This window comes from Macaca nemestrina, chromosome 1 (assembly GCF_043159975.1).
Source record: "Macaca nemestrina isolate mMacNem1 chromosome 1, mMacNem.hap1, whole genome shotgun sequence".
Classification (NCBI taxonomy): Eukaryota; Metazoa; Chordata; class Mammalia; order Primates; family Cercopithecidae; genus Macaca; species Macaca nemestrina.
The window spans coordinates 189,806,955-189,823,164 of NC_092125.1; the positions used below are offsets into that span (position 1 = coordinate 189,806,955).

At 45.5% G+C, this 16,210-nt stretch overlaps 1 protein-coding gene across 30 annotated transcripts in view; it reads right to left on the minus strand.

Annotated features, from left to right (window-relative positions):
- The window catches only part of LOC105494891 (ST3 beta-galactoside alpha-2,3-sialyltransferase 3), a 232,030-nt gene that overhangs the window by 34,757 nt on the left and 181,063 nt on the right, over positions 1 to 16,210 (minus strand). For 29 of the 30 annotated variants that reach the window (XR_011621909.1, XR_011621903.1, XR_011621901.1 and 26 more), the window contains one exon: positions 1,144 to 1,238. Coding sequence is in view for 16 of the 30 variants with exons in the window: in XM_071094441.1 (XP_070950542.1) it covers positions 1,144 to 1,238 (95 nt within the window). In the remaining 14 variants the exon portion in view is untranslated. Of the gene's footprint in view, positions 1 to 1,143; positions 1,239 to 1,358; positions 1,570 to 16,210 lie in introns of those variants that run through there. The other variant, XR_011621923.1, reaches the window with a different exon arrangement.

Sequence of the window (16,210 nt, forward strand, 5' to 3'; positions counted from 1 at the left end):
TTGAGTCTCCTGGCCAAATGATATCATCCCTTTAGCTGTTATTTTATGTAATTCTGACCAAGACTTTACACAGTAGTATAATTCTCTCCATTTAACTGCTGAAGGAACTAAAGCACAGACAGGTAACTTGTCCAGGGTCACAGCTAGTAAAAAGGAAGTATGGGGATCTGATCCCTCTCTGCCTGACCCATAAGTCCAGATTATTTTCCACCATGCCATGAAACAGCACGGAACTTGACAAAGAAGCAGAATTGTTCAACTACTCAGGATGGGAAAGTCTTAAGTTAGGAGGGAGCTGTGTGGGTGAGGTCCCCAAGGCAATAGAAGGGGAGTTTCTAAGAGGGCAGGGGACAGGTTAGCCTTGGACAGGATAAGGAAGGGCTGGAAGGGAGACGAGGTTGAGGTGAAAAACATCAGGATGGGCTGATAGAGGGGTGTGGGGCACTCCTGGGGGACAGTCTGTTACCTCTCTGGGAATGTCCCTACTATACCTAGTACTCTAGTGTTCCTGTCTATGGCACGCCTTTCCTGTGCTCTCAAAGCTCCTTGTACTTCCCTCACCAGAACCCTGCACTCTGAGTATCTGTATCTCGGCTATACTGGAGCTTTTTGAGGAGAGGAACCAAATCTGTCCACTTCACTGTTGTATACTTAGCCCCTGGCAAAGTGGTGGGCTCTGTGTACATATTCCATTAAAGAAGAAGCTGGGCACGGTGGTTCATGCCTATAACCCCAGCACTTTGGGCAGATCATTTGAGTCCAGGAGTCTGAGATCAACCTGGGCAACATGATAGAACCCTGTCTCTACTAAAAATACAAAGAAAAAATTAGCTAGGCATGGTGGTGCGTGCCTATGGTCCCAGCTACTCAGGAGGCTGAGGTAGGAGGATCTTAAAGGTGGTGGAGATTGCATGAGCCAAGATCATGCCACTGCACTTTAGCCTGGGAGACAGAGCAAGGCTCTATCTAAAAAAAAAAAAAAAAAAAAAGTGAAAAAAGGAAGGGAAAAAGGTAGAGATTTGTTGAGAGTAGAGGAAGGGTGGATTCTTACCATGGGGACTTCGAGGATGTAGCCTTATCCTGAAGGATAGGGAGACAGTCGGGGGGGTGAGATGTTAATGTAGGGCAGGGTTCCCAACATACCTTGACCTTTGATCCCAAAAGGCGGCACAAACTCCCGGATTCTAGCCCACTTGCGAAAGGAGTCATCCAGGAACATGGGTGCTGGCTTGGAGAACCTGGAATATAACAGGACTGTTGAGGATCACAAAAACACAACAGGGTGGAGTCCTGGTGGCACTTCTGTGCATCCATCTTGGCTAAGGATCGGCTGGAAGCCCCCTCTGATTCCAGCATACCCCTCTCCGCCCAGCCTGTTCACTGGGTTTCTGTTGAGGGGTTTGACAGATCTTGTTCAGTGGAGCCTGAGTCTGAGGGAGTAGGCCTGGTCAGTCTTTATTTGGCCAGCTGTAGGAGTGGAGAGACAAGATTTGCTCAGCAAAGATCAATTTCTCAGAGCTAGAAGCTCTCTGGAGGGTTGTGCAGGCATCCATCGAATAGTCACTGCTGCCCACATTGTTCCTGTAATCTGGGAACACAGAGATGAGACACTGTCCAGTTGAGCAGAAATACATCCAAAAATACAACCAGTACATGGAGACAGATTTTGGAGAGAATTCTGGGAAGTGGACCACCCACAGTGAGGAAGAAGGAGAATTCATGGTGAGAGGGCCAAGCAGGTTAAAAGCTATAGGAGACAGAAGTTTGGTAGGGACGAGAAAGAAAAAGCAGAGTCCTAGGAGGCAGGGCCGAGGGGAGAGGTTTCAGACCAGTAGGAATTTGAGTGCATTTGCTGGTGGAGAGAAAGAAAGAGAGGAGGCTAAGTTCCTGTGGAAGTGAGGAAGGATCCAGAGCTTCAGGGGGAGGGTTGATCTGGGCCTGAGGGGAGATGGGGGGAAAGGCGAGAGAAGGAGGGTGAAGTGATGCTGAGCTCGGGGGGAAAGAACAGGCAAGTCTTACTCTTCTTGGAATGGGCAGGGAGGGGACAGGCTTGGGGAGGAGGAGACGAAGTCTGAAGAGAGGCAAAGGGAAGTGAGGAAGAGGGAGAGGATGCAGCAGGAATTGAGCTCTTCAGAGATGACTGGAGAGCACAACTTCACATGGGCGCTAGCACCCTGCTTTGAGGCCATTTTCAGGGGACCTGGCAGCCCCAAAGATGGCCAGTCCCTGATCACCCACTGTGTGCTGAGAACTCTGCCATGTGGCCTGCTCAGGACCTTCCTGGCCATAAATGAATGTCGGGAGGCCTGGGCCTCCGTGGCTCTGTCTCGTTATTTCTAACTCACCCTGAATCAGCCACTGAATAACTGCAGACTGCAGGGGTGGCCCTCCAAGCCCAGAAGCAACCACAGCACGGATTTCTCATCCCTATCATCACTAACACCATTATAACCGGCAGTCCCAGGAGCAACAGTATCAGTTATCACTCAGAGGTCTGGTATTATTAGAGATTTTGACATGAACTTGAAAGAGGCAGAAAACTCTGAATCCTGCTCCCTCCCCCATCACTCTTGCTAGGAAGATGTCAACACTTGGGAGCTCGGAGCCAGGTCCCAGCAACTAAGTCAGTGCACTCCCCCAGCATCCCATGTAAAAGGGTAATGCATATTTCTTGTGCCAAGTATATAAAATCTAAGTAAATTAATATATTTGATGTTTTGCCAGAGGCTCCGAGGATCCTGGTCATGGTCTATGTGTAATATCAAAGCGAACATGGTCCCTGGATAAGCCTGAACCAAGAACCTCTTCTTCTGTGTCAGGACTGAGCTTATAAAATTTCTGGAAAGTTTCTCTCGGAGTCAAGCTTGGACAGGATTTTATCTGCTTTCCAATATGTACTAGATGTCATATGCTAATAAAATATGCCTAAGATCTAGCCAAATGATCTTGACTTTTTTTTTTTTCCTTTTCCTCTCTCTCCTTTCTTTTTATTCAGATGACTGGAAAGTTCCGTAAGTTTTACTTTTAGAAACACCTCATTTTTTGTGCAACCTGTAACATGTTAATTTTGGAAAAAAATACAGACAAGCACACATGCAAAATAAAAATACCCATAATTGTACAACACAGATAATTAACCTTATGGTATACATCTAAACTGATTTTCCTTTTCCCATATTACTTTGTAGACTGCTTTGTAGACTTTCTCCTACTAGACAGAGACTGTAGTCCCAGCTATCTGGGAGGCTGAGGTGGGAGGATCGCTTGAGCTCAGGAGGTTGAGGCTGCAGTGACGTGAGATCACACCACTGCACTCCAGCCTGGGTGACAGTGTGAGACCTTGCCTCACAAAAAAAAAAAAAAAATTATTGATCAAGATTGGGTTCAGGCTGGGTGCAGTGGCTCGTGCCTCCAATCCCAGCACTTTGGGAGGCCAAGGCAGGCAGATCACCTGAGGTCAGGAGTTTGAGACCAGCCTGGCTAACATGGCGAAACCCTGTCCCTACTAAAAATACAAAAATTAGCCAGGCGTGGTGGGCACGCCGGTAGTCCCAGCGACTCGGGAGGTTGAGGCAGGAGAGTCGCTTGAACCCGGGAGGTAGAGGTTGCAGTGAGCCAAGATCACGCCAACTGTTCTCCAGCCTGGGTGATACAGCGAGACTCCATCTCAAATTTTAAAAAAAGACTAGGTTCAAGTGTTCTTGGCTAGAACTGATCAAGTTCTCAGTGGCTCTGCACAGAATGCTTGTAGTAGCCACTGAGGATCACCGCCTAGATCCATCCTTTCTTTAGGAGATGCTACGATACTTCTATAAACTTTCTCTCATAACTCTTTGGTTGCAGTCCTACAGAAAAGATGAGATAAAATGCTTAATTTTTCCCCTTATTTACCCATTTGCATAATAATGAGCTGATTCCTTAGCACCCTCCAAAGATGATTAATGAGGCTTTTTTACATTTTAATCATTAGGAATTCAGACATTTTCATGTATTTGATATATGTCAATCTACTGTAATTTCTGTAACCATTATTATGTATTTATTAATTATTATTATTATTTTTTGAGATGGAGTTTCACTCTTGTTGCCCACGCTGGAGTGCAATGGTGTGATCTCGGCTCACTGCAGCCTCTGCCTCCTGGGTTCAAGTGATTGTCCTGTCTCAGCCTCCTGAGTAGCTGGGATTACAGGTACCCGTCATCATGCCCGGCTAATTCTGTATTTTAAGTGGAGATGGGGTTTCACCATGTTGGTCAGGCTGATCTTGAACTCCTGACCTCAGGTGATCCGCCCACCTTGACCTCCGAAGGCGTGAGCCACTGGGCCCAGCCAATCATTATTTTTTGATGCTCAGATTATCCCTTCTTTGGCCAGTGGAGTCTTTTCAATTTGGCTCCTGAATCTTCTGGACATATTCCAGTAATCTTTGATAATGTCCTGGCTTTATGGTATGAAAAGATGTTTGCGGCTGATCTTGTACATTTCTTGCCCTGACCTGGAATCAGTCATTTATTTTCCCAAGGAACCCTGGTTCCTTTCAACTGGTAATGGTATTTACAGATCACCATCAGAGTAGCTAGGGAAGCTCATGTTGTTATGGGTTAGTCATTATTTCCAGGCCGGTCAAAACTAGGACATACGCATATTTCCTAGTTCTATGTATGTAGGTTATTTGCCCTGTAGAGTGACCCATATTCCATATTTTCCCAGTTACATTCAGATATTGTTGAGCATGTTCACTTGTCCCATATATATCTGTTACCCAGGCTGGAGTGCAGTGGTGTGAACACAGCTCACTGTAACCTCAAACTCCTGGGCTCAAATGATCCTCCCACCTCAGCCTCCTGAGTAGCTAGGACTACAGACATCCACCCCCATACCCAGCTAAGTTCTCATTTTATTTTTAATTTTGGTAGAGATGAGGTCTTGCTATGTTGCCCAGGGTGGTCTTGAACTCCTGGGCTTAAGTGATCCTCCTGCCTCAGGCTCCCAAAGTGCTGGGATTATAGGCGTGAGCCACCATGCTCAGCCTCAAACACCATGCTCAGCCTCAACCTCCCGAGTCTCTGGGACTACCGGCGTGCCCACCACGCCTGGCTAATTTTTGTATTTTTAGTAGGGACAGGGTTTCGCCATGTTAGCCAGGCTGGTCTCAAACTCCTGACCTCAGGTGATCTGCCTGCCTTGGCCTCCCAAAGTGCTGGGATTGGAGGCACGAGCCACTGCACCCAGCCTGAACCCAATCTTGATCAATAATTTTTTTTTTTTTTTTGTGAGGCAAGGTCTCACACTGTCACCCAGGCTGGAGTGCAGTGGTGTGATCTCACGTCACTGCAGCCTCAACCTCCTGAGCTCAAGCGATCCTCCCACCTCAGCCTCCCAGATAGCTGGGACTACAGTCTCTGTCTAGTAGGAGAAAGTCTACAAAGCAGTCTACAAAGTAATATGGGAAAAGGAAAATCAGTTTAGATGTATACCATAAGGTTAATTATCTTTGTCTCTCTCTTTCATCAGGCCTTTGGCTTTGGATTTTCTTTCTGTAGCTGCTCTTTCTATTCCTTGAATGATTCAACCAGCTCTCCTCTAACACTTCTGCTAGTTGGGTGCATCTCTTTGCAAAGGGAACTCATTTTTTCCTCCGGTGTATATATTTTTAAACTTTTCATTACGGAAAATTTCACATATAAAAAAGCAGAAAAAATAGTACAGTCAACACTGCACCCCCATCACCCAGATTCAGGAATTTTCAATCATGGTCAATTTTGTTTCTTTAATACCCCATCCACTTTCTTTCTATACTATTTTGAAAATTCCCAGAAATTATGCCATTTCATCCATAGAATATTTCAGCATTATTTTCTAAAAGATAAGGACACCTTAAAATGTAAAACATACCTAAACAACCTTTCTTAAAGCATTATCACACCTAAAATTTTGACTATAATTTTTTTTTGAGACAGGCTCTTGTTCCATTGCCCGGGCTAGAGTACAGTGGTGTGATCTGTGTTTACTACAACCTCAAACTCTTGGGCTCAAGCATTCCTTCCACCTCAGCCTCCTGCGTAGCTAGGACTACAGGCATGAGCCACCACACCTGACTTATTTTTTATTTTTTGTAGAGATGGAGTCTCACTATATTGCTCAGGGTAGGAATTAATTTTTTGAGGAAAAGAATACATCATTCATTTGCAACTAGTATTTCCAATACAAAATTAGGATTATAAGATTTGTATTTATCTTCTTTTTCTTTTTAAAAACAGCTTTATTGATATATAATTCACATAGCAAACAATTGTTTACCTACTGTATTTGACTTTATATTTGTATCTCTTTTAAGCTGACATCCTTGTTTCCAGTGACATTAACACAATTACTTTTTTTGCTTGATCCTAACATATACATAGAGAAAATGTATATAATGGTTTCAGAAAAACAATACCAGTATACTACTAACACTATCATTACTAAAAACAATTTAAGGTTTCTTTGCAGTTCTTTTTGCCTTAGGCTATACCCCACTAGCAGAACAGACAAATTACTTTGCATTTGCCAGTTGAAATAATTCTGCTGAGTTTAATTCATCAATGACATGATACATAGTTAGGTTCATTTGTTTCATTCCGCTTTTGCTTTCAAGGGAGAGCTTTTCCCTCATTTTAATTGATTTTGTTTAATGATGATATAGAGTTTTGCATAGTTACACAATTAAATCTACAAACAAAATATATTCAAAGAAGTCTAGCTTTCATCTCTGTCCGCCTGTTACATCTAGTCCCACACAGTATTCATTTTTATTAGTTTTATTGTATCCCTTTTGTTTTTTTGATATAAGTAAATAAATGATACGTGTGTGTGTGTGTATTCCTGTTCCCTTCTTTATTCACTAAAAAGGTAACACAGTATACATACAGTTTTGTCTATTTTTCTTTTTTTACTAAACAATATATCCTGGTGAGCACTCCATTACAATTACATGCTGGATAATACTTCATGATTGATTATGTACCTTATTTTATTCAATCAATCTCCTGGGTTATTTCCAGTCTTTTGTAAAGTAGGTTCTACTAGTAGTGGTTACAACGAATAACTTAATGCATATATCTTTTCTACTTGCCAATGTATCTTTGAAATAGATTCCTACAAGTGGGTTTGCCGGATCAAAGGGAAAGTGTGTATCTTTAATTTTGCTCCGTACTGCTAAATTCCCCTCCACAGGGATTGTGCCATTTTGAAATACCCACCAGTGATGTATGAAAGTGCCACTCCCCCACAACCCCTGCAACCTCACCAAGAGTACACTGTCAAACGTTTTGATTTTGTTAGTCTGATAGAAAAAAACCCAGCATTTCGCTGTCATCTAAATTTGCATTTCTTTTGTTCTGAGTGGAATTTAGCATTATTTCATACATGGAAGGGCCATTTGCAGTTCTTTTTCTATTTTTTCCTTCTTTTTTTAAAAAGTTCTTTATATATTTAATATATAAACTCTCTGAGATACAGTTACAAATATTTCCCCTTGTTTGTTTATTTATTTACTTGGGTTTTGGTGTTTTCTCCCTCCCCCGCTCATTTTTACAAAAGATTTTTATTTTTTCTCAAAGCAGGAGGCAGAAAGCTGCTGCTATGGTCATTCTTGGCCTCCCACACAATAGGTTTTGTTGTTGTTGTTGTTGTTTTAAGTCAAATTTATCAGTCGTTCCCCTATTGCTTCTGGAGTTTGAGTCATAGGAAAGTTTTCCTCATCCCCAGGTTATAGAGAAATTCATCCATACTTTTTTAGTGCTTGTGTGTTTTCATGTTTTACATTTAAATCTCTGGTCTATTTTGGTTGGTGTAAAGACCAGATCCAATTTTATCTAGTTCCATAGGACTAACAAAGGCCTCTCTTTACGTGTTCTAAGACTATCCTGTGGTTTTTCTTCACCTTTTCTTAGGAGATTTGCTGCTTGTTTTAATTCCTGGTTTTCCCTCCTTGTATCATTGATTGCAGCCGCATGGATTCAAGGACTGTTCCCTCAACATGTCCTGTGCTATGCTCTAGCCTCTTCCTCCTCCTCCTCCTCCTCCTCCTCCTTCTCTTGGCCACAGGCATGCTTTCATGGTGATGGGGAGATCAGGTTTCAAGTTGGGAACAAGGACTTGAAACGCTACGTTCTTGTTACCCTAGAACTCCTAGAAAGGACAGTGGTGGATGTGGAATTTCTAACAATCACAGCCAGTGCCATAACTTTCCCTAACATCATCCTCACCTTCATCACTGCATCACCATCACTTTTATTACCAAGTTTCAACCGATCATCTACCAACTCTGCCATATTCACTCAAGGTTTCAGCATCTGTCTCATATTCTATGCAAACCCAATTCTTGCTCAATTATTTTCAGAAACTTCAATGCCTACAACTCTGGCCTCGAAGATGACTTACTTGACTCCAGTGACCTCCTCATCTTCACTCCACGTCAGCCACTCAGTTCCACAGCCACATTCTGAAACTCTTCATCACTTTTAAAATATTAATCTCCGATACTCTCTGAATACAATTTCTTCATGTTCTATTTTCTCTTTCTCTCCTTTGTTTTCTTCACTCCAAACCCACTTGATTTCTATACATACTTCTGGTCTACTATCTCTCTTGGCTAGATCCCATCCATCTCCTCAATCTCACTCTTGCCAGGGGCCTATACCCCTTGGTTCCACTGTCCTTTTGTCCCACACATTAGGCAAAATCCAATCAGAGATTGATCTAATCTTACACTGTTGTACCTTTTATATTCGAGGGGCTGCGAGAACACACACACATATACACTAAAGTGCACTGATGCCACCACAAATTTATGAGGCGCTAGGTCCTCGACTTTGCTCAGCAGTTATTCCAAACATTCTCCACTCTCCATAAACTCTATCCTTTTCCAACTCTCTTTAAGCAGGTATCTTTCCTCTCACTTCACAGAAAAACCAAGGCCATCAGCTAGGAACTCCCTCAGTTTCTGGCTTCCTTACCCACAAATCTATCAGCCCCTTTACCTATTCTTAAATTTGGCCTCCTTACCCCATCCCCATGACACCAAAGCAGATCTTTCTATCATGCTATGGGTTCCATCTCTGTTTGTTTCTCTTTATGCACACAATAAGGCTCAGGTCTCTCCCCTGTAAAAACAAACAAACGAACAAACAAATTCAACAAAGCTTCCTGGCCATATACCCGCTTTAGCTACCAGCTTTTCTTTCATCCCTTCATGGCAAAAGCTAGGAAGGGCAGTGGATATTCTGTCTCCACTTCTTCATCTCCTAGTCACCCTCCTATCTAATGCAATCTAGATTTTACTCCCCTGGGACTACTGTTATATACTCCCAGCCCAGCACTATTTGTAGACATGTCCGTCTTCATGCATTTACACATGCATTATCTCTGCCTGAAATGTACACCTCTGCTCTATTTCCCAACCACTTTCCTTCTCTGTCTGGAAAAAATGCATACTTATTCTTAAAAAATTTTTTTAATAGGCACATAATAATTGTACATATTTATGGAGTACAAAGTGATGCTGTGATACATATAATGTATTGTGATCCAGTCAGGGTAATTAGCATATTCATCATCTCATTTATCATTTCTTATTTATTTATTTTTAGACAAGAGTCTTGCTCTGTTGCCCAGGCTGGAGTGCAGTGGCGTGATCTTGGCTCACTGCAACCTACGCCTCCCAGGTTCAAGCAATTCTCCTGCCTCAGCCTTCCGAGTAGCTGGAACTACAGGTGTGCACCACCATGCCCAGCTAATTTTTGTATTTTCAGTAGAGATGGGGTTTCGCCATGTTGGCCAGGCTGGTTTTGAACTCCTGACCCTCAGGTGATCTGCCTGCTTCAGCCTCCCAAAGTGTTGGGATGACAGGCATGAGCCACTGTGCCCGGCCAACATTTATCATTGCTTTGTGTGGAGAACATTCAATATCTTCTTTCTAGCTATTTGAAACTATATATTATTGCTAACTACAATCATCCTAGAGTGCCATGGAATGCTAGAATTTATTCCTCCTATCTAGCTGTGATTTTGTATAATTTAACAAGTCTCTCCCTATTTCTCCCTTCCCAGCCTCTGGCATCCTCTGTTCTGTTTCATTCTTATTAAGTTGAAAGACTACTTCTCTGGACAGTCTCCCCTGACTCCGCCAGGGAGGCTTGCACTCCTCCTGCGCACTTTGTTCATCCCCTGTGAGGTGGCTAGGCGCCTGCAGAGGCCTTGAAAACTGGGCTGGGGCCCATAAACAACAGGAAATGTGGGGGTAGGGTGATGGTAGACGGTGTGTGTGTGTGTGTGTTAATTACGCAGGTGGCTTAGCCTCATGCTATATGCCTGTAACAGAATCCAGGGGCTTCCGTCCAGACCAGTGTGCCAGTTTGGGGGCCTGGCCAGGGTGGAGGTGGCCCTTAAGGTGTAGAATGACTGGTCAGACTAGCGGGGGTATGGGACGCCTGACCTGCTTGCCCTGGCCTAGGGGGTAGCAGGGCAGGGTGGAGCAGGATCCAAAAGACAGGCCCCAGCCCGCCAGCCCTGCCAGCAACCCGGCACGCGAGGCGGCCTCAGGATCAAGTTTCAGCAGGGTGTGTGTGAGTGCGTGAGAAGGACCAGGGGAAGGAGGAGACGGAAGTTGCACTGGAACTTGCCTATCGTTTCTCCTTAGATTCCACAGCCTAGTAGTTTGGGGGTTTCGGGCCCTAGGAGAGTACATGCTGAGTGTGGATCTGACCCCTGTGTCTCTCACAGCATAGGTGGAACCTCAGGAGCCAAGAGGCTGCCCTGCTCACAGACCTGTAGACTGAAAGAGGACTATGATTAGGCATAAGGGTCAGGCTAACCAGCCAGGAAGGGCAACCTGGGGCCCTCCTAAGAGATCTTCCAGCTCATTTAATGCTCAAAAATGTGGCTTAGGTGCAGCGTAGAAAGTGAATGTCCTCAACTCTGGTTCATCAACCTAAACCATGTTCTAAGGCTCGGAATATTAAGCCTGTATCCACAGATTGGCATGGAAGCTGACTGGTCTTATTAAGGAGGGAGGTGAGGAAGTAGTTATGTGTGGGCACGAGCAGATCCAGGGTAGGGTCTTCCCCCTAGTTCCTACCAACCCAACTGAAAGAAGTGCTTCCAGATATGGGTTTGCTGGATTAGGGTAACAGATGGCTTCAGCTTGTCATCTGTGCCTGGTTGGTTAGGTGGCCAGCCTTTTAGCCACTTCTCCCAATGAGTTTGATGAGTGCAAGCAGCCCATGAGACAAAGGGAAGGCAGAGCCCAGCAATGAGTTCTTAGACCAGGGACCACAGCACATCAGTCCATTAGATTCAACCACAGGCCTTGGCTCCCACAAGGTGAGACTGTCATCCAACAGGATGAAGCGAAATCCCACAGATGCACCTTCCTAGAACCTTCTCTGAGTAGTGGTGGGATAGACATAATGTAGGGAGATAGGTGTTCTAGAGTCTACATGGTCTTGCTTGGGATCTAGCTGCTGTAGCCCCACCATAAAGGGCCATGCACAGGAAGAGCCTGGTGTATGTCTAAGCAAGCAACGCAAACACTTTCTAAATGCCCTGTCAAATATATATCTTGCTGAGTTCCCCTTGCTGACCACTTGAATGAATCCCATGGGAGATGGGTCCTATGGGAAAGCAGGGGTCGAAGGAGAAAGGATGGTACATTTAAGAGCAGGTGGGCATCATATGTCCTTAGAGAGGCAGCTCAGAGGTAAAGAGACAAACACCAGGTGCCAACCAACAAGTACTATTCCAAGCCTGTTCAGGAAGCTCTTGCTTCCACATCTTACGCGGGACTAGATGGAGCTGGAAAACATAGCCCTAACCAACAACTGCTTGCCTACTCAGTGCTAGGTCCTGTGCTGAGTACGAGCTCGGAACCTAAAGGTAAATTAGCGTTGGTCCTTTCCTCAAGAAGCTAGTGGTAGAGACAGGTAGATAAATAATCATAATATATGTCCACATTCTATATTCTGGAATAGCATCCTACATTTTGGTACAAAGGTCACTGACCAACTTGAGGGTATAGGAAAGACTTCTCAAAGGAGATAATGGCAACGCTGAGCTAAACCTCGAAAGACAAATAAATAAATGTAAGCCTGGTGGAGAATGTTGAGAAGGGTAGTTGTAAGACAAAAGCACAGAAGAGAAGAGAACCATAAGTAACTGTCCCTTCAAGATAAGAAGAGAGAATGCAGAGGCTGGAGGAGGGAAGCAGCCCCCACCAAGGGCAGAGGCAAAGGCTTCAGCCTGGCACCCTCCCCAGCCTGCACCCTTGTGACTCTGCCCTCTAGTTCCACCCAGGCAGGTGGAGCAACGTGTGAGGAAGAATGAGTGGGCAAGTGCATTCTGACTAGGTATAAACAAAGCAGCTGAAATGCAAATACTGCACAGAAGGAAAAGGCCAGGCAGGGCGTGCATCAGCACTGCAGGGCCGGCCTGGTGCCTGAGGCTGTGTCAGGACCAATTTCAAGCTGGATCATCACTGGTATTTTCAGGCACTCAGTTCATGCTCCTTCTTGTTGGCATGTTGCAGTGGATATCCACATCTCTTCCCGTCTTCTACAATAGCATCCCACTTTTCATTCCCTATGCTCCTGGTTTGGCTGATCCCCACCACTGCTACTGGGATGGGCACATGTCCGGGCTGACCAACCAGGAGACCCCTTCCTAAGTGGCTCAAGAATGGGCACCTGGCCAGGCATGGTGGCTCATGCCTATAATCCCAGCACTTTAGAAGGCTGAGGTGGGAGGACTGTTTGAGCCTAGGAGTTTGAGACCAGCCTAGGCAACACAGTGAGACTCTGTCACTATGAAAAAAAAAAATTGAAAAATTTAGCCAGGCATGGTAGTGCACGCCTGTAGTCCCAGTTACTTAGGAGGCTGAGGCAGGAGGACCGCTTGAGCCTGGAAGGGTCAAGGCTGCAGTGAGCTATGATCTTGCCACTGTACTCCAGCTTGGACAACAGAGTGAGAGCCTGTCTCAAAAATGAATAAATAAATAAATAAATAAATAAATAAAAGAATGGGCAGTTGACCTAAGTGCTACACACCATGGTCTTCTCTGAGATTTCGTATTTGGACGCTGGGGGCTGTGGGAGTCTCTTTTTTTCTCTAAGATAGTGAGCTATACAAACCATGCAAGCCTAGAACAGGGTCAGGCAAACTACAGCCTATAGGCCAGCTGCCTGTTTCTATAAAAAAGTTTTATTTTATTGGAATACAGCCACACCTATTCATTTAAACAATGTATGGCTGCTTTTGTCCTACAACAGCAGAAACTTGTGACAGAGACTATATGGCCCACAAAGCCGAAAACATCTACTATCTGGCCCTTTAAGAAAAAAAATGTGCCAACTTCGAGCTTAGAACTGCTGGAGCCACCTTCTATGGCTGCAGGGAGAAAGACACTGTTTGAGTCCTAGATTGAGGTGGGCCTAAAGATAGTTCAGGTCCTGAACTTCACAGTTACGTAAACTAATACAATTTCCTTTTTGCTTGAATTAGTTTGATACGAGATATTACCAACTGCAACTGCTACCTAGAAGGTAAAGGTTAAGCTCTTCAGTCTGATTTACAAGGCTCCTGTCTACCTCTCCAGCCTCAGATACCCCCTTTTCTCCTCCCTTTCCCTACGCTTTAGCCCCGTACAACCACGTATAATTTCCAGAGTTGGCCAGGCTCTTTTAACGCCTCCATGCCTCTATACCACTGTTCCCACTGCCTGGGGTTCTCATCTCCTTATCATTCACATGCTGAACTTCTGCTCATTCCTCAAGACTGGACTGCGGCATCTCTACCTCACTGAGGTCTTCCCGGAGCCACACAGGACTGACCAAGCACTCCTCTGGGTCATCAGTGTTCTTTGTGCACAGTGAGCTCTTAGCACATGCTAATGTTATGGCCCAGTTCCCCAGCAGGCTGTACGGCACCCCTGGCTTGCAGCCAAGCACACAGCAGGTGCTCAGCAAATGCCTGTGAGCTGTAAGAGACAGGAGCAGCTTGGGGTGACAGCCTCCACCATGTGGATCTTCCAGGGCCAATCCAGGCCAATTCCTGCTCACCTTTGGAGGTCTGGGGACCACCTCTGTGTGGATCCTCATGGACACTTTGATATCCCTGTTCCAAAGCACCAGGCTTCCAGTGATATTTCCAACGTTCACAGATACCCCCACCCCCGGTCTGAAATACTGCCAGCTACTGCCCCCACCCCGCCTGCCTAGGAACTGTGGCCACATCTGTGTCCAGACAGGCTGGAGCCACATGCATGACATGTGTGACAGGCAGGGAGGCCTGTGCTGAAGGAGGAGAGGAGAGGCTGAGCCAGAGGCCCTCAAGGGGCAGTGCCTGGGCTCCTGCTGACAGGCTCCCACTGACTCTGCTGACAGCCTGTGCCTTGTGTAGAAGAAGGAGGGAGGGAAGTGGGGAATACTGGGGAGGAAACTGTGAGCTGAGAAGCTGCCATGACAGGCAGGCGCCCCTCCCCCAGGAAGAGCCTGGTTGATGGCCAGATGGTCTGCAGAGGCCACATAGCCCAAAGCCCAAAGGCACGGTCCTGTTGGTGACCAACATCTACCATCCATGTCTCCAATATGTGCTAAGCCCCAGCTTATCTCAGGCTCTGTGCTAGTCACTGCGAATATAAAAAACTCAAGAGGCTGGACGTGGTGGCTCACGCCTGTAAATCCCAACACTTTGGGAGGCTGAGGCGGGTGGATCACCTGAGGTCAGGAGTTCAAGACCAGTCTGGCCAACATGGTGAAACCCTGTATCTACTGAAAATACAAAAATTAGCTGGGAGTGGTGGTGGGCGTTTGTAATCCCAGCTACTTGGGAGGCTGAGGCAGGAGAATCACTTGAACCCAGCAGGAGGAAGTTACAGTGAGCTGAGATGGCGCCATTGCACTCCAGTCTGGGTGACAGAGTGAGACTCTGTCCCAAAATAAAATAAAATAAAATAAAATAAAATAAAATAAAATAAAATAACTCAGAGTCCCTGCCTTGGTGGATAATGGGTAAGGCAGTCAGAGAGGCAGTTATGAAATATATGATCAACGTCACAATAATAACAGTAATAACAGCAATGAACAACTGAGCTCTTACTGCGTTCCTGGCACTGTTCTAAGCGCTCTCTCCATTTTCGTATTTAATCTCGCAATGACCTCAGGATGGGCACTATTTATATCCATGTTCGTATTAACCGTACTACTTCTGGTAATACATGAAAGTCACTGGCCCCTTAGGGAACACACTATTGGGGAATGGAGAGGACAGAACCAACTGCAGGGGTTGAGGAGAGAAAGAAGTGAGAAAGTGTTCAAGACAGAGATCAGACAATTTCTAAAGAGACTTGGTAGTGAAGGAGAGGACAGAAATGGAATGGAGGCTGGAGATGAAGTGGGATGGGGAAGAACTGAGATGTTTGTATTCAGATGGAAAGGAGTCAAGCAGAGAGAGGGAGCAGGTAGGTGACAGCAGGGGTAACAGTGGAATGAAGCCCTGGAGGAGAGGAAGGGAATAGATCCAGAGTATAAGGGGAGGAACACAGAAAACAGGATATCTTTTCCCTGGAAAGGTAGGAGGATGTGAAGATGGCTACTCCAATAGGTGAGGTTAGAAGTATGGAGAACCTGAGAGAATGCTCACCAGATCGACGCTTTTCCCTGGGAATATTTGGGGTTGTGGTGTGAGGGTGTAGACTGTAGGGACTTATGAATAGGAAGATTTGGGACAGTCACCATGGTAAGTCACACTGACCTCTTAGCACTTAGCACATGCTAGTGTTATTGCCCAGTTCCCCAGCAGACTTTGTGGCACCCGTAGCTCTCAGCCAAATACACACCAGGTGCTCAGTAAATGCCTGTGGGCTGCAAGAGACAGGAGCCGTTTGGGGTGACAGCCTCCACCATGTGGATTTTCCAGGGCCAACCAGACCAATTCGTGCTCCCCTGGGACAGGGACAAGGATTGCTAAGCTGTGTACAGAGGCCGGAGAGCATGAAGCCACAGTAGTGCCAAGGCTGTGTTTGTGTGTTGCCAAGGCAGTGGTGCTAAGCAGCCCAGAAGTAGAAGCAGGAAAAGTCGGATGGATCCAACCATGTTTGGGCCCTGCTGTAGCAGGTTTGATGGAAGGACAGGAGTATGATGGGATTCAAAGCAGTGGTGAAAATACCAGTGATATG